The following is a 21,918-nucleotide window of genomic DNA, read 5'->3' on the forward strand; positions in this document are numbered from 1 at the left end:
CGGCATGTGCCTGCGATCCAAAATAACCCTGACTGTGTGTGCGCGTGTGTGTGAGAGAGTGTGGGGGTCGCTCAGTTAAGGGAAAAATACTTCATCCTGTCCAGAGATGTAACCATCAAAACTGCCGCAGCAGCAGCTCACTTTTCTGTGATGAGGAATACAGTACAGTGTATTATTTGTATGGTTGGCTTAACAGTATGTGTTATGAGGGCTCAAGAAGCTAAAAGGCTGAAACAGATAATGAGGGGCTTGTTAGGAACGTCCAGGAGCAGCCTATTGTTTGCCATCTGGTGAGACTGAGAGTAGTTTAGATAAAACCCTCTCTCACCTCAGGAGCCTGCCATCCCAGGTTCTATTACGCTTATAACAGGCTGCGACCTCCGACCTCCCCCTAATCATCCCCCACCCCTTATCTTAACATACCTATATTAGCTATTGTGAGTTGGAAATCCATCCTTATACATCCTTTCTTTATCTCTCTCTCTCTCTCTCTCTCTCTCTCTCTGTCTTTCTATCTATCTCTCTCTTTCTCCATCTCTCTCACTATCTCTCTCTCTCTCTCTCTCTCTCTCTCTCTCTCTCTCTCTCTCTCTCTCTCTCTCTCTCTCTCTCTCTCTCTCTCTCTCTCTCTCTCTCTCTCTCTCTCTCTGTCTTTCTATCTATCTCTCTCTTTCTCCATCTCTCTCACTATCTCTGTCTCTCTGCTCTGTCTCTCCTCCTCTGTCTGTCTCTACAGAGCGTTGTGGCCATGTATGATGGGGCGAGAGTGCCTTCCCCCCAGGACAGTGTCAACGGTGTGCCCCCTGCTGCCGTGGCCCTGGCAGGAACAGATGCGGGGTCAGGCGGGTCAGCGTCGGTGCCCACCCCGGCCGTGCAGCCCAAGCCAGAAGAGGAGGATGGGCCTGAGGTGGAAGAGGAGGAGCCCAGACCAGAGCCTGTCCTGGTGAAGAAGGCCCATAGGGAGATCCTAGACCACGAAAGGAAGAGGAGGGTGGAGCTGAAGTGCATGGAGCTGCAGGAGATGATGGAGGAACAAGGGTGAGTTAAGTATGGAGGGGTACGATACACACTGGGTTTAGATTTGGAGGGATACACCCTTGTTTTTTTTTTGTTTTTTGTTTTTTCTGGGTGTAGATCAGCTTAATATTGCAGATAGATTGTAACTTCCATCAATGTAATTGTCTGCATCACTTCCAATCCCCCATGGTTTATATATATATACTCCCCTTTATTCCTTTTCAACCCCGCCATCCTTTCCCTACTTGGAGTAAATTAGTGAACAACAATGCCCAGGGGTACGATACACACTGGGTTTAGATTTGGAGGGATACACCCTTGTTTGGATGGGCTCTCATCTAGACACACGCTGGGCTAGTTTGGTAGGAAACACAGCATGGGTGTATGCCTTGGTTAATGGAGAATTTTACATTGACAGGAATACACATTGGAATCTTAAAAAGCCATTTTTACATGCTCACTACAGGTTACATGATGAATTAGACTCCTGAAAACATTTAGACATCCAGATGCTCTAGTATGGAGAGAGAGAAACCAAAGATACACACAGCCTTCAGGTCCTACCCTTTAATAATGATCTATCATGCAACATTTGATGCACATTACCATTCTAATCAAAAAAAATCTCTGCACTAAAAGAAAATGACAACAACAGCACTTCTTGCCTCCAGTCAGTAATGGCTGCCAGTCAGCCTGAGCCAGAGAGCTCTGAGAGTCATTGAAGGACACAGCCACTCTCATTAGCATGCTATCACTCCTCCAGAGCTAAATGAGAGAGAGCCTTAGCGATACACTAACAGCTAAGAGGTTGGCGCTACGCTAGCTAAACTACTACCACAGTGGATTTGTGTGGTGACTGGCATCTGCTCTAATCCTCCTTAGGCCCTGGCTGGCTGTGGCTCATCCATTCAGCCTGGCTGTGTGTGTGTGTGTGCGTGTGTGCGTGTGCGCGTGTGCGTGTGTGTGTAAACAGGCCTTCAAGGCAGAGACTTCAGGCTAGCAGAGCAGCCTCATGGAGGCTACACTAAACAGGGCTTCCAGGGACAGACTTCCCCAGTCTAACTGCGACAGTAATTAATAAGGAGTAGTGTGACCTTGTGTCTGGCTGTGAGGGGTAAACTGAGTTTTCCTCTGAGACGACTGTACTGTACGCAGCCCTGGTGGAACTCACAGAGGTTTCACGCTTCACATTGTTGTGTGAATTAGAAAACGATTGAGCCTTGTCATTTCTGATAGAGGTTTGCTGTGAAGTAAGTTATAGCATCATAATGTTTATGATGGTAGACACTTAAACCCAGAGATATGGCTATTATTTATGAATAGAGATTTTGGAGGACACAGCAGCTAATGTTACTGGATGGATAGCAGTATGCAAAAATGCAGACCTGGGAATAAAGTTGCCTCAGTACAAAGTGTATGCTACTCCCAGTTAGCAGCAGGGGTGTATGTTTGAATGGTGGGATAGGATATTCATGTTCGCTAGTACTGCCAAACAGTATTTTTAACAGAAATTGGATCATCATGCCTACAGGAAACAGTGTAACTGTACAGCACCCATCAAGAATGGTGGATCATTCTTGATATACACTGGAAACTGTAGAGCATGAAAAACCCAGCAGCTTTGCAGTTCTTGACACAAACCAGTGCACCTGGCACCTACTACCATACCCCGTTCAAAGGCACTTAAATATTTTGTCTTGCCCATTCACCCTCTGAATGACACACATACACAATCCATGTATCAATTGTCTCAAGGCTGAAAAATCCTTCTTTAACCTTTCTCCTCCCCTTCATTTACACTGATTGAAGTGGATTTAACAAGTGACATCAATAAGGGGTCATAGCTTTCACCTGGATTCACCTGGTCAGTCTATGTCATGGAAAGAGCAGGTGTTCTTAATGTTTTGTACATTCAGTGTATATTCTCTGGCAGCTGTTTTCCAGTGTTTAGAACGGTCATTCAAACTGTCCTTTAGGGGAGTCACAGTGAATAGATTGGGTAACATGAGATTGGTAGTCAGGTACCAGCTGCCTAACGGTCACGCTTAGGTGTATTGTATGAGAAGTGCAAGTCGAGCCCTAACCCTAAACAGAATAAAGGGTTTTGATGTACATCCCCCCTCCTCCAGCGCAATGAACTAATCCATGGCTCCTGCCTGGGGGATCTAGGATAAGTAGGGTCGGTTGCGTCTTAGCAACATTATTATATGTGCCTCTGTCTGGAACCCCCTTTGCTCCCCCTCCCATCCCTACCCAACAGTAAGCAGCCAACCACCCTCCCCTCCCAGCCCCCCCTCTCAAGCCCCCCAGCAGTGAGGAGCCATGCTGGGCTTGGCCTCAGCCTCATTAGGGCTGATAAGTAATGGCGGCTGGAAGGCCATGCTGGGCTGGGCCAGATTGATGTGGCTGATAGGGAGCTGGCTGCCTGGATGTCAGGAGCAGAGGATAGGAGAGCGGCACCACTGCCATCTGTCAGGCAGGGAAGGGCCCAGTCTCTCTGGGCTCCAGGCGGTCCTCTCCAGCCTCTGGACTAATTGCCTATGGTTTGGTAAAGGGGACATATGTCCAATGGAGCGCCCCAGTGACAGCTATTATAAAGGAGAATCCCCTGACTACCAGTTTGTTTGTTAAGCATGATAGAGCCACGTGTTTTTATCCCAGCCCATACTCCTCCACATTCAAACAAGGCCCCTTTAAAAGAAAAAGAGAGGGAGGGATTGGGGAGGAGGGGATAAAGGGATGTAGAGAGGGATAAAGGAGAGGGATGAAGGAGAGGAGAGGGAGATGGAGAGGAGAGGGAGAGGAGAGGGAGATGGAGAGGAGATGGAGAGGGAGAGGAGTGCAGGGCTCAGGCATTAGAAGCAATTAAAATGGTGGCAGGAGTCTGTTTTCATCTGCTAGTGGATTAAAGCCAGCGGGTCACCCTCTAACCTCCCAAACACACACACACACACGCGAACACACACACGCACACACACACAGGCACCCTCTAAATCCATGGTCAGGGATTAGAATAAAGTGACAGGTTGTATGCCAACCCCCTAACCACCCCACCCCCCTCTAGCAGCACCCCCACCAGCAGTGCACCATCTCTCCTTACCTCCCTCCCTCCTCCCTCCCCATCCAGGATGTATTAAATCAGTGGATTTATAGTCTGCCATGTGTGATAACCTCACAGCATCACCCTGGCAGCCAATTAGAACAGCCAGGCAATTAAAGGAGGCTGCTCATTAAGCTATCTGAAGGATGCCAGCCTCCCCCATTTACTGGTACTAAAGGCTTCCGCATGTTTCGGTTCGGCTGACGCCTAGCCGAACGAGTGTGCTCGCATACCTTCGATCTTCGCTTTGAAAATACATTTGCTTGAAAAACTAGAAAAAAGCGGCAATAGTGCTGTTTGTCCATCTTGAGACGCCATTGCCAGTATACACTTCCTCAGAATAGTCAGAATGAATCCAAAATTCATTTGGACATTTTTGCCAAGGAGATCTTAGTCGTGCAATTTTACATCTAACTAGGATGTTTCGTGCAGTATTTCTCAAGTAAAATAAATGTCATTAAAACAAGTCGTCTTTGAATGACAACAAACACTTAATTGAAGAATCCCTACTGTTGACCAATCACCGATGAAGGGGCATAGACTTCGGCTTCCGAACTTCGGCTTGCCTCAAGACATTTTTTTGTGTGCACAAACAGCCGAAAGAAACCTTGCCGAAGGCCAAAACAAATAAAAACATCACAAATGTCATCATTATATACAGTGAGGAAAAAAAGTATTTAGTCAGCCACCAATTGTGCATGTTCTCCCACTTAAAAAGATGAGAGATGCCTGTAATTTTCATCATAGGTACATGTCAACTATGACAGACAAATTGAGGAAAAAAAATCCAGAAAATCACATTGTAGGATTTTTAATGAATTTATTTGCAAATTATGGTGGAAAATAAGTATTTGGTCACCTACAAACAAGCAAGATTTCTGGCTCTCACAGACCTGTAACTTCTTCTTTAAGAGGCTCCTCTGTCCTCCACTCGTTACCTGTATTAGTGGCACCTGTTTGAACTTGTTATCAGTATAAAAGACACCTGTCCTCAACCTCAAACAGTCACACTCCAAACTCCACTATGGCCAAGACCAAAGAGCTGTCAAAGGACACCAGAAACAAAATTGTAGACCTGCACCAGGCTGGGAAGACTGAATCTGCAATAGGTAAGCAGCTTGGTTTGAAGAAATCAACTGTGGGAGCAATTATTAGGAAATGGAAGACATACAAGACCACTGATAATCTCCCTCGATCTGGGGCTCCACGCAAGATCTCACCCCGTGGGGTCAAAATGATCACAAGAACGGTGAGCAAAAATCCCAGAACCACACGGGGGGACCTAGTGAATGACCTGCAGAGAGCTGGGACCAAAGTAACAAAGCCTACCATCAGTAACACACTACGCCGCCAGGGACTCAAATACTGCAGTGCCAGACATGTCCCCCTGCTTAAGCCAGTACATGTCCAGGCCCATCTGAAGTTTGCTAGAGTGCATTTGGATGATCCAGAAGAGGATTGGGAGAATGTCATATGGTCAGATGAAACCAAAATATAACTTTTTGGTAAAAACTCAACTCGTCGTGTTTGGAGGACAAAGAATGCTGAGTTGCATCCAAAGAACACCATACCTACTGTGAAGCATGGGGGTGGAAACATCATGCTTTGGGGCTGTTTTTCTGCAAAGGGACCAGGACGACTGATCCGTGTAAAGGAAAGAATGAATGGGGCCATGTATAGTGAGATTTTGAGTGAAAACCTCCTTCCATCAGCAAGGGCATTGAAGATGAAACGTGGCTGGGTCTTTCAGCATGACAATGATCCCAAACACACCGCCCGGGCAACGAAGGAGTGGCTTCGTAAGAAGCATTTCAAGGTCCTGGAGTGGCCTAGCCAGTCTCCAGATCTCAACCCCATAGAAATCTTTGGCGGGAGTTGAAAGTCTGTGTTGCCCAGCGACAGCCCCAAAACATCACTGCTCTAGAGGAGATCTGCATGGAGGAATGGGCCAAAATACCAGCAACAGTGTGTGAAAACCTTGTGCAGACTTACAGAAAACGTTTGACCTGTGTCATTGCCAACAAAGGGTATATAACAAAGTATTGAGAAACTTTTGTTATTGACTAAATACTTATTTTCCACCATAATTTGCAAATAAATTCATAAAAAATCCTACAATGTGATTTTCTGGATTTTTTTTCCTCATTTTGTCTGTCATAGTTGACGTGTACCTATGATGAAAATTACAGGCCTCTCTCATCTTTTTAAGTGGGAGAACTTGCACAATTGGTGGCTGATTAAAAACTTTTTTTCCCCACTGTATGCACAAACTGTTCCGAACTGTTTCGTATGGGAAGCATGCGGACGCCTTCAGGGATGTACCGTAGGGGGGTTTGGGGGTGGGGGTTATAGTAAATTATGGGGTTTGAGTACAGGAATAGACTGGCTTGGAGCCTGGCTGTTTTTGAAGCAGCATGGAGGCAATCAGTGGATTTCATGCAAGTCTTGGTCTCTCTCAAGATGAGGGGATGAGGCCCATCACTAGGATCTATCCTCTTTCTGGTAATGATGTCACAGTAGGTGGAAGGTCACACCATCTCTATGGGGAGCAGTCATTGTAAATGTTGGCTCTCATTTGTAAATGGACATATGTATATATACATGTTCACTTCACCAGATGGCTATATATGAATCCAGGTAGGGTAGGCTATATATTTATGCTAATTTCATAGTACACTGACTAACTGATACTCAACCAAAGTGTTACTCTCTTTAACAGTGTGTTTTAGGGTATATTTATGCTAATATCATAGTATATCTGACGAAATCCTGTACGGAGCCTTCACCGTGCGCTGCCACTTTAAGAGCGCCCCAGCTGTCAGGAAGGAGGATGTAAATATGCCTCTCCTACCTGTGCGCGTGAGCTCTCGGTCGGCGCGGCAGTTTTCAATGTGCGTGCAACTCATTGCAGAAGCCTCTGTCATTTCCGGTGTGCTTAGATTATAAAAGTTCTACGTTAGAGCGCCTGTGTTATTGCTCTACTCCCGACGTGCCCTACTAGTTGTGGCCATTCAAACTTTGGAACTTTGGAATACTAGCAACATTGTGAGCCTGGAGTAGGCTTACAACAGCTAAGACCCTCACGCCCTCTTTTGCTCTCTCTCTCACTCTCTCTCTCTCTCTCTCTCTCTCTCTCTCTCTCTCTCTCTCTCTCTCTCTCTCTCTCTCTCTCTCTCTCTCTCTTTTCTCTCTCTCTCTCTCTCTCTCTCTCTTTTTTTCTCTCTCGCGTCAGTGCATTCCAGTTAAGCAACTTCTCTCATTGCTCTGCGCCCCCTTGTTGTGTTCAGTGCGGTTGGGAACTGTAAATGCATTGTGATTGACATTTGTGTTAAAGGGAGCTTTTGACAATATGTTTGATTATCTTTTTGAACTGAATTGATTGGTTTATTGTGGAATTATTGTGTATTGGCCTAAGAGACTTTGGGACATTTAAAGGCCCTTTTTATTTTGGACTACGAATACACACAAATGCATGCATCAACTCACTCTTCACTCTACAGATTATTGCAAATCATCTCATGTTGATAACTGGGTTCTTTATTGTCTGTTGCCTTTATGGAATTGCCTCAGAGTTGCTCTAATCATTAATATTGTATGAGATATTATTGGTTGGTTTAACCCTGTGCTGTGACTTGTGTTTATATGGTGTGTCTTAACCATTCTCTCCACTGGTAAACAGGCTGCACTCTAGGCAGTCTCTTCTGCTGATGTGTGTGTGTGTCTGGTAGTGGTAATCTCTCTATCAGACTCTTTTCACATCGCCAGTGTAAATACCTGCCTGGCGCCTGAACATAAATCTGTATCTTTACCCCTCTAACAACACTGCTACTGAACGGGCACCTGAACAGCTGTTCTCTAAGGACCAATGGATAAACACTACACACACAAAGTTGCTGAATCATGTCTTTTATTGGAACCCCATACTGTGTCAATGTGGACATGCCCACTGGAAATTATGACCAATGGAGAAACAGTGTAATGGAGTTGGAGAGCTCGGTCCTTTATCCCCAGGCTTCTGGCTCGCCTATAACCTCTCCACAACTACCCTCCCCTTGTCCTCTTCCTTTTACCCTGCCCAGACAGACTTGGAGCGGTGTCTCTGAGCTCACTGGACAAATGGAACAATAATGGACACACACCATGAACAATTTGACAAGGCAGGAGAATGCCATTCTCAAACTTTGTGAAAGTGTGGAGGCCCTTTAGAAATGAAAATAACGCCAAACTGTTCAGAGAGAAGTATTTGCAAGATTCTCTGAAACAGGATTTAAGGGAAAATGCAAGAAACTAGTCATGACCTGTCTTGAGGAGGAACAAAAACGGAGAGCAGAGGAGTCAGCCTCTGTTGTGAAAGAAGTGTGTGCTCACCTGTAATATGTTATGGAGGACATGAAGAACTCTCTCATAGGTGAAATGCGATTTATGATTGAACAATCTGACATCTGGAGGACCTGCATCAGGAGGTGATGCAGTGGTTTTCTCTTCTGGACAAACTCTCTGCACCTCCCTCTGTATCTACCTCGACCGCTGGCTCTGCCGTTAAGGGAAAAGTAACAGATAGAGCTGAGAAAACTCTTCTGAAGAAACTCTTAAACAGCAGAACTACACTACACCAAGACCCCCTGCCACTGTCATGCCTGCTCTAGAGAGCTCCCTCCCTATCAAGCTCCTTTTCCCCACTTTTGGCAGCACAGAAGATGATGTTGATCATATGCTTTTCCTATCTAAATGTAATGATTTCCTTTCTCTCCGGCCCCTTACTGACCTGAAAGTTCTTGCCACCCCTCCGCAGTGTTCTCCATGGTACAGCAAGAGACTGGTGGGAGGTAGCCCATGAACAGGTGTCAACATGGGAGGAATATGAGGATGAACTGGCAGAATGGGTTCGTACTAGAGTCCAGGGTGAAGCAGAGCCAATACCGGACTTTGCCTTCTCCTATTGAGTTCTATGTAGGAGATGGATGGCCAATATTACTGAGCAGGAGATGGTCAAACTCATTCTCAAGAACATTATTCCACGCCTTACCAGCCAACTTCGCGAACGTTAGCAGAATGTGGAGGATCTGGTGCATCTTCGGACACAATTTGAGAAGGACTAAGAACCTCACCTCCAAACTCAAACCCATGTTCCCTCATCTCAGTATCCCAACAACTCTCCTGGGGCTAAACCGTCTCAGCAGTTTGATGTGCTGGAGGTGTAATGGCCAACATCCTCCAGGTTCCTTCCCTCTCTATGGCCAGCGTCAGGATGCAGAATAAGCTCAGAAAGGACAGGCATGGTGGCTTGCATTAGTTTGAGTTGGCCTCAATGCCATCCATGAAGCCTTCAGACAGCTCACCTTGCTGTCTTATTCCTATTTCTCAACAACTGCTGGTTCCCCTGACTGTGTGGAACTATTTTGTAGCCATAATGGACACAGGAGCAACTTACACCCTGATGCAGGCACCCCTGTGGAAAAAATAAGAAGCTTCGAACCTGGGAGGGAGGATCATTGTACTTGGCCAATGGAGACACGACCAATCCCTTGGGCTGGACTGATATGGAGATAAAGCTGAATTATCAGATAATCACCCTTCCTGTGGCTATTCTTCTAGATCTGTGCCTTGCGTTTGCTGTGGTCCTTGGCCTGGACTTCATGTTCTTCAGTGGACTGACCATTCCGATGTCCGAACTATCCTATCGACTGTGCTCTGACCCTTCCCTGCCTCATCCATTTCAGCCTGGCAATGCACTGATTTCACGCTGGAGCCTGCAACCCTATCTAGAATCCCGGCAAGGACAAGGCAAAGGTGAAGACCACAACAAAGACAGAGAAAATACGAAGAAAAGACAAAGACAGAGACAAAAAACAAGTTCCTACAGTGAAGACAGAGAATCCGAGTTATCTCACTGATTACAGCAGCCATACCCCCCCTCCTGTTTCAGAGAGCAAAAGCAAACCTGATGCTGATTTCTACATCAAACAAGCAGTGGAACAGGCATGTCTGTCAGATGACGAGAGGTGGCAGCTCTCCCAGATGTTGGACATGAACGGTGAGGTCTATAATCTTACACCCGGCCCAACCACAGTCTTCAAACACAAAATCTACACCCGGCATGAAGCAGCGCCCCTACAGGCTGTCCCCCGCCAAACTGCCGATTCCAATGAACAGCTCAAGAGCACGTTGGCTAATTGCTTCGGGAACCTTCCTTTTCCGGATGGGTTTCTCCAGTTGTCCTGATTCTAAAGAAAGATGGTGGATATCGAATCTGTGTGGACTACAGGAAGCCAAATGCCATTACCGAAAGCGATGCCTACACTCTACTGAACATCAATGACCAACTGGAATTTCTCGCTAGAACCACCATCTTCAATAATCGGGATCTGAACAGTGGATATTGGCATGTGGCAATGGATCCCGCCAGCCAGGACAAATCTGCCTTCGTCACCCCTGCTGGTTTGTTCTCCTTCAAAGTCATGCCTTTTGGTTTGAAGAACGCTCCAGCAACCTTCCAAAGGCTGATGGAGACTGTGCTGGGAGACCTGAGGGGAAATAATTGTGACTGACCGCCTTGATTCGGTCTTATGTAGCAAAATTTGAAATGGTGTTTTTTACATTGGATAAAAGACACAGAGCTACAAAATGGTATATCATACACTGCATTTAAGGGAACAATGGCAAAGTGATTCTGCTTAGAAAATTGCTAAACTTGTAATCTCACTTTTGAGAAAATGGCCTTTGAAGGTTTTGGTACCTAGTGAAGAGCTCTTCTTTGTCTCCACCCATTCAGCATCGTTCACACCCTCTTAAGCTTTAGCCCCACCCATCTCGTTTTGCTCTCGGAGCGTTCAGAGCGCACATTGTACACTCTGGCCGATGAGTAGGGTTGATCCGAACATTCGGACCTCATAACGGCAGTCAAGCACCCAAGCTAACTGGCTAACATTGGCTAGCTTGCTATTTACTTTCAGACACAAAATTGGGATTATGGTTCATCGTTTACCTCTGGATAACATGAAAACAGCCTAACCAGCTCTGCTGGCAACAATGTAATTACGCTTTTCTGCCGACGATTACTGACACCGGCCATATTCAACTGGTGTTTTGCGTTCGTAAATTCATCAGTTATTCTGCGCTTTGGCATACTCTGACTGAATTTACAAACGCACCCAAAATGGTTACTTGCATAGTGGAGTCTTTTGTTAAGACATGTAGCTAGCTAGCTAGGTAAACAATGAACCTAGCCAGGTAAACAACGTGTAAGATCATACACGTCACATAAAGTTAGCTAGCGAGCCAGCCAGCTAACAGTAGCTAGTTAAACAATGAACCATAGTGCCAACTCATGTCGTTACTACCCAGCATGAATCTGCTGGTAGCTAACCAACCAGGTTCAATCTTAGCTAGCTAACATAAGGCTCTAACTAGCAAAGAAAATGGCTCTGAGATACGAATAATAACCTCATACACGTAACGTTAGCTAGCAAGCCAGCCAGCTAACTTTAGATAGCTAGCTAACAGTACACTTTAACTTGAAATGAAAACACTTTCTGTCAAAATTAGAAAAGTGTAATATCTGAAAATGTAGCTAGCTAGACTATCTTACCCGTATACATCATGCATGATGGACGCATCTCCCTGTCACGGATGCCATGGTTGCCCTTAGTTTGAAGATGTAATCCGGAGACAGGTGTTTTCACCATCTCTTCAGTTATCATACTCTAATTCCACTGATTTCAAAACTTGATCCTCCAGAAAGTGGAGAGCAACACTTATGCAGCTCCACTACACAATATATATATATATTTTTAAACTGTGTTAGACAGGATTACCTACACATACTGACCAGCTCAAATAGACAGAAGCCTTCTATATGGCAGACCAATCCGAACTCCTCTCTCGGCGTGTCCAGCCCACTCATTATCTCAGCCAATCATGGCTAGTGGGAAGGTTGCTGTCTTTTTCTGTGGCTTAACCAACTAGGCACGTAATTTAACAATTGTATTCGTATTTACAGATGGCATACAAGTTTGTTATTAAGGCACATGAAAGTTCACATGTTCCAAAAGGCATTTCTGCCCCAAAACGCATTTTGATTTTAAAAAATTGATCTCCTGTGAAGTAGTGACCCGCGACATATGCCTAGTTTCCTGAAACGAGTCACAATTGTCATGTGTACCTGGATGACATCATAATCTACTCCTCCTCTGTCTCTGCTCATCTGCAAGACATACAGTCCATCTTCAAAAGACTAAAGGATGCTGGTGACTGAACTCAAGTTCCTTGGTCATGTGGTCAATGCAGAAGGTATCCATGCAGATCGAGACAAAGTTGCAGCAGTGCAGAAGTTCTACTTGGAGGCAAAGGTCTTCACCATTGTCACAGACCAAGCTGCCCTGCAGTGGGTTCTGGCATCAGGCAAGACCAACAGCCATTTCGTTCGCTGGTCTATCAGACTCCAGAGGTTTGACTTCTTCATTGAGTACCGCAAAGGAAAACTGAATGTTGTACCATATGCCCTCTTTCGGATTACAGAGGCCGCCACTGTCTGTCCTCCATTGTGCAGCACTTACACCACCACTAAGGGTCAGGATGATTCCTTCCCTCTGGATGATGATAGTGTGTGGAGAGCACATCAGACTGATGCCGCCATCATGGAGATCCACAAGAGTCTGTCTGAGGAAGACTCGAAGAGCCACTTCAGTGACAAGTTCAGCATAGTTCAGTGTATCGAAAAACTCCAAGAGGAGATAGGACACAGCACCCAGTACCGTGTCTACATCCCCTCTATATTGACTGACCAGATGATCCAAGCTTATCATGACAACCCAATGAGTGGCCATCTTGGAGTTTTCTAAATCTACCGAAGATTACAGGAGGTGGTGTACTGGCCAGGCATGTGGGTGGATACCAAGAAGTTTGTACAGCAGTGTAATGTCTGTCAGAGGTACAAACCAGACATTGGCAGACCTTCCGGAAAACTGCAGCAGACCATTGTGAATCATCCCAATGAAACGCTGGGAATTAACCTCATGAGGCCTTTCCCCCCCATATTGGGGGACCCGGAACAAATTCCTATTGGTGGTAGCTGACTACTACACACACTGGGTGGAGTCATTTCCACTCCGCAAGCCACTGCAACGGCCATTGCTCTCATTCTGCGAAGGGAGATCTTTACCTGATTCGGAATTCCGGATCATATTCTCTCTGACCTCAGTTTACCCTCTCGGTCAGGTTGGTCTGAGGATGGCAAGCATAATTCCAAAGTTGTGGCAAAATAGCTTAAGGACAACAAAGTCAAGGAATTGGAGTGGCTATCACAAAGCCCTGACTTCAATCCTGTAGAACATTTGTGGGCAGAACTGAAAAAGTGTCTGCGAGCAAGGAGACCAAAATTTACCCAACTTATTGTGGGAAGCTTGTGGAAGGCTACCATAAACATTTGACCCAAGTTAAACAATTTAAAGGCAATGCTACGAAATACTAATTGAGTGTACGTAAACTTCTGACCCACTGGGAATGTGATGAAGGAAATAAAAGCTGAAATAAATAATTATCTCTACTATTATTCTGACATTTCACATTCTTAAAATAAATTGGTGATCCTAACTGACCTAAGACAGGGAATTTTTACTAGGATTAAATGTCAGGAATTGTGAAAAACTGAGTTTAAATGTATTTGGCTAAGGTGTATGTAAACTTCTGACTTCAACTGTAAGTATTCACACCCCTGAGTCAATACATGCTAGATTCACCTTTGGCAGTGATTACAACTGTGAGTCTTTAAGAGCTTTGCACACCTGGATTGTACAATATTTGCACATTATTCTTAAAAAAATTCTTCAAGCTCTGTCAAGTTGGTTGTTGATCATTGCTAGGCAGCCATTTTCAAGTCTTGCCATAGATTTTCAAGCCGATTTAAGTCAAAACTATAACAAGGCCACTCAGGAACATTCAATGTCGTCTTGGTAAGCAACTGCAGTGTATATTTGGTCTTGTGTTTTAGGTTATTGTCCTGCTGAAAGGTGAATTTGTCTCCCAGTGTCTGTTGGAAAGCAGACTGAACCAGGTCTTCCTCTAGGATTTTGCCTGTGCTTAGCTCCATTCCGTTTCTTTTTATCCTAAAAAACTCCCTAGTCCTTGCCGATGACAAGCATACCCATAACATAATGCAGCCACCACCAAGCTTGAAAATATGAAGAGTGGTACATCACTGATGTGTTGTGTTGGATTTGCCCCAAACATAACGCTTTGTTGACTTAAAGTTAATTTCCTTGCAACATTCTTTGCAGTTTCACTTTAGTGCCTTATTTTAAACAGGATGCTGTACAGGCTTCCTTCTTTTCACTCTGTCATTTTAGGTTAGTATTGTGGAGTAACTACAAAGTTTTCTACTATCACAGCCATTAAACTCTGTATCTGTTTTAAAGTCACCATTGGTCTAATGGTGAAATCCCTGAGCGGTTTCCTTCCTCTCCGGCAACTGAGTTAGGAAGGACGCCTGTATCTTTGTAATGACTGGGTGTATTGATACACCATCCAAAGTGTAATTAATAACTTCACCATGCTCAAAGGGATATTCAATGTCTGCTTTTTTTTTGTTCAATAGGTTCCCTTCTTTGCAAAGCATTGGAAATCCTCCCTGTTCTTTGTGGTTGAATCTGTGTTTGAAATTCACTGCTCGACAGAGGGACCTTACAGATAATTGTATGTGTGGGGTACAGAGATGAGGTAGTCATTCAAAAATCATGTTAAACACTATTATTGCACACAGAGTCCATGCAAATTATTATGTGTCTTGTTAAGCACATTTGTACTCCTGATCTTATTTAGGCTTGCCATAACAAAGGGGTTGAATACTTTTTGACTCAAGACATTTCAGCTTTAAAGGTTTTATACATTTGTAAAAATTTCTACAAACATAATTCCACTTTGACAATATGGGGTATTGTATGTAGGCCAGTGACAATTTTTTAAAAAATTTAATCAATTTTAAATTCAGGCTGTAGCACAGCTAAATATGGAAAAAGTCAAGGGGTGTAATACTTTCTGAAGGCACTGTATGCTAATATCATAGTACACTGACTGATACTTGACCAATGCTACTCCTTATTACATTGTGTTTTGGGGATATTTATGCTAATATCATAGTACACTGACTGATACTTCACCAAAGTGCTACTAACAGTACACAGTAGCAGTGTGTTGTGGGGTGTTTTCCCAGGAAGTAATTGAGCTGTAATGAGCTTTTGCATGATTATTCCCTGTGGAGAGCCTCAGCCTTTCCTCAGTCCTCTTAATGAGGGACATAAACAAACCAACAGGGACACAGTACCTCACCTAGTTAAAACTAGGCTACATACTGCTGTATGCTGGCTGGACTTCATCCACAAAGACCTATAGTATCACCCACCCACTTACTTAGTTAAAACTACTTAGACTGCTAGCTGGACTGAGCCTTGGCTAGCTCTTCCATCCACAGCACACTGATGGGCGGTTTTAGAAAAGCTGTGATAAGACTGAGGAAAGTGATCCTTTCACCTCCCTAGCCTCCTCATGAAGATAAGGAGAGTATTTGTACGCGGAGCTTCAGGGAAATGGTATTTGTTGTTTAAAGTAGGATTATACACAGACAGGGACAAACATGTATACACTCTTTTAAAAAAGGGTGCTATCTAGAACCTAAAACGGTTCTTTGGCTGTCCCCATAGGAGAACCCTTTGAATAACCCTTTTGGTTCCAGGTAGAACCCTTTTGGGTTCCATGTAAAACCCTTTCCACAGAGGGTTCTACATTGAACACAAAATAGTTCTACCTGGAACCAAAAAGGGTTCTCCTATGGGGACAGCCGAAGAATCCTTTTGGAACAGGACACACAATGATACACATGGGATATTTGCAGATGCCTTTAAACCGTATAAAGCCAATTTCATTACAGGAGAGTAGGCTATAGATTGTGTGCTTCATATCCAGAAACTCATGATATTGTATTTTGTATTTCTCCCCAACACCTCCTCCAAGTCCTGACCTGGGTTCAAATATATGTGTATTTGGTTATTTGTATTTGAAATACTTATTTTCTGTGTATTTGAGTATTTTCAAATAATGTGGCCCGCACATTTGTATAATTACCTATAAATATCATACTAAATTATTTGAAACTATTTTCAAAAACGTATTTCCAAATACATTATTTCAAATATCAAATAGACCTGAGTTCAAATGCATGGAGTATTTCAATATTTGTATTTGAAAATATGAGTATTTTCAAATACATGCCAATACTTTCCAAGTGTATTTCCAAATATATTCCAATATTTAACTACTTGTATTAACCCCCCCAAAAAAAAAAAAAAATACTTACTTCCAAATGTCTTTGAAAGTAATTGAAATACCCTAAATAGTATTTGAATCCAGGTCTGCTTAAGTCACTTAACATCCTGAAGACCTTATAAGGTTTACTTTAGTGGAGAAAAGAGAGGGGTGCTTACGCCTCGATCAGACAGACAGCGTCATTGCATCAATAATACATTCTGCAGTCAAACTTTTTTAATTATGTAACCCACATTTTTTTGTGGATATGTGTGCAACAAACTTCAACATTCACCTTTAGCTACTATTTCTGTCAGGTCTACGCATACAATTTAATGCATACGTTGGATAAATCCGACGTATGCACCACACAGAACACAGAACGCACTGCAACTGCCTCTGCAATGCAATGCTGCAAGGCAAATGCAGCGTTCCATTGGAAATGAATGTACTTCTGGTACCAAAACGCAATGATGCTGTCGGTCTGATCGAGGCATTACACAGACAGGATGAGATAGATAAATAAAGGGAGGAATATAGCGAGGAAGTCTTATTAAAAGAGGAGGAGACAGTGGTCTAGATACAATCACATTAAGTTGTATAGAGAGAGAAAGATCTTTCTCATTATGAAGAAGTCTTCTAAGGCGAGTGTTTTCCAGAGCCAAATAGGGACAAGCTCATTATAAATTCTGCATGGCTTTATCCCCACCAGGCAGGAGCGAGAGGGATTTACCAGGCTAAGAGCAAATGACCCGCTTATTCAATGTCACCAAGTTCAGCACTAACCTGAGTCCCAGACCTGTCTTGCCAACACCACGTGACAGTGACAGCAAATGAGTTGGCAAGACAGCACAAACAGATCTGGGACACAGGCTATAGTTGCCTGCCCTACGTGAATCTGCTTTGGACCGTCCAGCCACCGTGTTTATTCCCCCAAATGTTGTTCCTATTGGTCAAGGTCTTAGTGAGGATGAGCAATCAGAAAGAGAGGCAGAGAATTGGTGCACTGTCATGTCATCCACTGATCTGCTTATCCTCCTACAGCTGCTGCTGTGTGGGTGATGGAGAGGGCAGCTTTGTGAAGAAATTCAGTAGTCTCCTCTCTCCACACACCTCTCTCTCTCGCTCTGCTCTCTCTCGTTCCATCTTCCTCCCCCTCTCTCTGCCTTTCTCCACTCTACAGTATAAGCACATCTCACTTGAACATGTGTGACTTTATAATGTATTATTCAATTAAATTCCTGATTAAAATGTATCCTCCACATGAGAGTTGAACCATTTCATTATGAAGTTGTTGCCGCTCTTTTAATTTGGTCTCTGAAATAGAAATCCATTTCCCTGTCCCTCTTCACCAAACCCAAAGCCACGCAACCTTACTAACTTCATCAAATTGGCACTAAACTTATTGCACAAGTATTGATGGCCACTGCCTTTGTCTGACATGTGATACGGCTGAACCTGGGGATGTGAGTTGAGACATCCTGTCCCTATCCTCATTCCCCACTCCCTCTAATCGATGACTGGCAGTGTAAGAACAGTCTCTCTCTAGCCCAGAGACAGATGTTTTTTTTTACATTGCTTTGACAAAACTGACCTTGTCATTCATGCCGTTAAAGCATATTGAATTTGATTTCCCTGAGCCCCTAGCTAATAGAGACTCTTTCTCTCTCTCTAGCTACTGTGTAATTACTTCAATCAGGCTGTTTAATCGAGGTGATTTGTCAGGGCTGTGCTGGCCGGGAACAGGGAGCCAGTCTGTGTGATATACACTATGCCCCAGTCGGTCACTGTGACTGTGTATGTTGAGGGCAATGGGGCTGGCAAAATGGCCCCCATCTCATTTAGCGTCTCTATCGCTGCTGACTCTCTGTTCTCATTACATTTTACATTTTAGTCATTTAGCAGACGCTCTTATCCAGAGCGACTTACAGGAGCAATTAGGGTTAAGTGCCTTGCTTAAGGGCACATCGACAGATTTTTCACCTAGTCGGCTCGGGGATTAGAACCAGCGACCTTTCGGTTACTGGCACAACGCTCTTACCCACTAAGCTACCTGCCACCCCACATACACATACTCACACACACAACCTCTCCACGCTCAGGTTAACATTCATTTAAACAGGTGTGTGTGTGTGCGTGTGTGTGTGTGTGTGTAAATCAGTGACGTTTAACCCCCACAACAGCACTAATTAACAGACAGGATCAGAGATGTGAAGTTTGGCTGCTCGTCCACTAATAGCCCCTGGGAAAAAAACTCAATACGTCACCATTTATGCACATTGATTTTGAGTTTTTAATAGATTTTTACCACTCTAATGCAACTCAAAAATCAATCTCGCATCTGAGAGACCCAGAAAAGACAGATTTTGTTGCGTTACAGAACTGTACTGAATCATTCCCAGTAGCTATTTGTCTGTGGATGGGCTCTAGTTTACCATGGATACATTTAGATTGCTCTTTTTTAGAAAAGAGGTGTACCCCTGCACATTGACTCGGTACCGGTACTCTTTGTAAATAGCCTTGTTATTGTTATTTTATTTTGTTACTATTTCCTGTTTTTTTCTTATTTGCCAATTTATATTTTTTTAACTCTGCATTGTTGGGAAAGGGCTCGAAAGCATTTCACAGTAAAGTCTACACCTGTTGTATTCGGCGCATGTGACAAATAACATTTGATTGATCTTTGTGTAACTGGTGGGAAATGGCTGGCTAGTTAGCGGTGCGAGCTAGTGGCATTTCAATCAGTGACGTCACTCGCTCTGAGTCCTTGAAGTAGTTGTTTCTCTTCCTCTGCAAGAGCCACAGTTTTTGTGGAGCGATAGGTAACGATGCTTTGAGGGCGACTGTTGTCGACGTGTGCAGAGGGTCCCTGGTTCAAGCCCAGGTTGGGGCGAGGAGAGCGACGGAAGGAATACTGTTACATTTGTGTCTGAAAAGAAGAGAGAAAAAATATTAAACAAAATGCACAACCTCTGCAGAGAGGCCTGGAATCTTCTGGTCAGTAGATCCACAGCACATCAACCTCATCCCCAGTGCTGTTGTAAAACCACGGCCATTACACGCACCGTTAAGCGTATGCCCACCCTCCATGGTTAACCAATCCCCTCAGACCATCCCGCAGGGTAGACTAATCAGGGAGAACGGAGGGCTTGCTGTCTGACTTTAGGCTTGGCTGCGCAACAAAATCACGTGAGAGGAATCCAGAGAGGGGAGGAAGAGGAGGAGGAGGAGGAGGCAGATGAAGAGGGGGAGGAAGAGGAGGAGACTGTCGTGGAAATTCGAAGTCAATCTTAAATTAATCATTGTTCATTAACAGCAAGCTGTAGAGGTCACAGTCAAACTTAGATGCATAAAGGACCGTTCTGAAGTGAGCTCTGCCGGGGCAGTCCCGTTAGTTCTCTTTTATACTGCTTACACAGACAAGTTATATTTGCATGATTTAGCTTAGTCATCATTCATAATTAATTCATCATTAACGTTTGGTTCATGCATGTGACCGACCAATACCTCACAAGGCTTCTTTTCTCCAAGCTGAGACCTTGAAACTGAGGTATCCTTTCGTTCTCAAAACAAGGTTCTGGGCGTACTGCCAAATTGCAGATACTGATAGTGAGTATTCCTTCAATCAGTCACTTGCATGAACACAGAAATTGGTTCTTTGAAAAGCACAAACGTAACATTTTCCATCACAAGACGGTGGTGGAGGAGGCCAGGGGAGGAATAGGAGAAGAGGGGAGGAGGAGGACATTACAGTACACTATAACCATCCGTTCAACAGAGCTTTTATAGCTTAGGGTTGTGAGTCTGACACTTTGTTTATGTCTTTACACTAGTTGTCAGTAAACAGAGCGAGTGTCAAGCGTTAACATATCTCAGCCTGCTATCATCAGGACAGTGAAGTGTGAACTAAAGCCAAGCATTTTGTTGTGGTGTGGGAGATCTCTTCTATTTTAAGGCTTTTCATCCCCTCCCTCTTCTTATAGCACTGTCAAGGCACAATAGGGTAGAACACACTGTAGAGCCCACACCCAGACATAGTATAGATATGTCTAGTGACTACAGTGATGCACACAAACACAGTACAGTAACATTACCTATGGGGCAGCAGGTAGCTTAGTGGTTAAGAGCGTTGTGCCAGTAACCGAAAGGTTGCTGGTTCTAATCCCCGAGCCGACTAGGTGAAAAATCTGTCAATGTGCCCGTGAGCAAGGCACTTAACCCTAGTCGCTCTGGATAAGAGCGTCTGCTAAATGACTAAAATGTGGCTGACAGCCCTGCTAGGCTGAGAAATTGCTATACAGCAGGGAGTGACTGGGGTGGTGTCTCACACACACAGAGATTACAGTAGAGCAGGGAGTGACGTCACACTGGGCTGTTTCTGTTCTGTCAGACCTCCCAGACCACTACCTTAATCTCCTGTCCCTAGCTGCGGTACTGGACAATTCTGGGATAAATGGAAACAGCACCTGCTCAGCTTTCTGGTCTGGTTCAGACAACTGCTATTATTTACTGGAATTGGTGCCGTGACTTACTGGCAATGAACAAATAGGGGCTCTTTTACATTTTAGTCATTTAGCAGACACTCTTATCCAGAGCAACTTACAGTTAGTGAGTGCATACATTTTTCATACTGGCCCCCCGTTGGAATCGAACCCACAACCCTGGCATTGCAAGCGCCATGCTCTACCAACTGAGCTACACGGGACCATGCTTTAGCTAATCACCAAACCCCCTGAGATAGAAGTGGAAACAATCAATCATGAATTCCTTTTAGAATTGGAACGTGATGTTAGATATCACAATCCAGCAGTGATTCAGGGGCGAGGGGGTGAATAAAACCCCAAAGTGTCAATAACACTCACGCTTGACTTCAGAGCATTATCTCTTAATCTGAGAGTAGGATCGAAAGGCCTAGTTGGTCCACTCTGGGATTAGATTAGGATAAAGTCTCCATTACACCTTATTTGGAATGAATCACTAACAAAATACACAAGCACAAGTTCTTTGCAGTCCGAGTGCCTTACTTTTACTGAGTGGGAATGTGTTTCAGCACCGACCACCAGTGGACAGCTCCCGCAGCGTGTTCAGTTCGGCAGCTTTTGCTACACCCACAGAGAAGGATAGTGCCATTGAAACAACTGATAGAGAGCGCATGTTGCTTCTATGATTGGTTGTAAAATGCTAAGTATCAGATTGACAAATGCTAAAAGATAAGATATTGAACAATAGGAATCATACAGTGTTCTTTCATTGCTTCCACAGCTCTCTGCGTTTGACCTTGAGTTGAGTCCGACCTAGTTCCTCCGTGCTGCAACAGTTTTCCTTCTCAGACAGTGTGCTCTGTGTTCTTCTGGCAGGCCTCCAACAGAACTAACTGGCAGGGAGTCATGACTCCGTCCAGAAGTGTACAATCTGTGTGTGGACATTGGAGCGGTTGTCAGTGGTAATGTCTGAACGGGTTTGTTTACGAAGCTACTCTGAGAAACAGAGCTTGTTTTCCACCCACA

General features: G+C 44.3%; 1 protein-coding gene across 1 annotated transcript in view; it reads left to right on the forward strand.

The window, feature by feature from the left end:
* The window catches only part of LOC121574091 (serine/arginine repetitive matrix protein 3), a 148,497-nt gene that overhangs the window by 95,343 nt on the left and 31,236 nt on the right, over positions 1–21,918 (forward strand). The window contains exon 2 of the mRNA XM_041886687.2: positions 737–1,038. Within this exon, the coding sequence (XP_041742621.1) occupies positions 749–1,038 (290 nt within the window). The 5' untranslated portion in view covers positions 737–748. The remainder of the gene's footprint in view (positions 1–736; positions 1,039–21,918) is intronic.

Source organism: Coregonus clupeaformis, chromosome 9 (genome assembly GCF_020615455.1).
Source record: "Coregonus clupeaformis isolate EN_2021a chromosome 9, ASM2061545v1, whole genome shotgun sequence".
In the NCBI taxonomy this organism is placed as follows: Eukaryota; Metazoa; Chordata; class Actinopteri; order Salmoniformes; family Salmonidae; genus Coregonus; species Coregonus clupeaformis.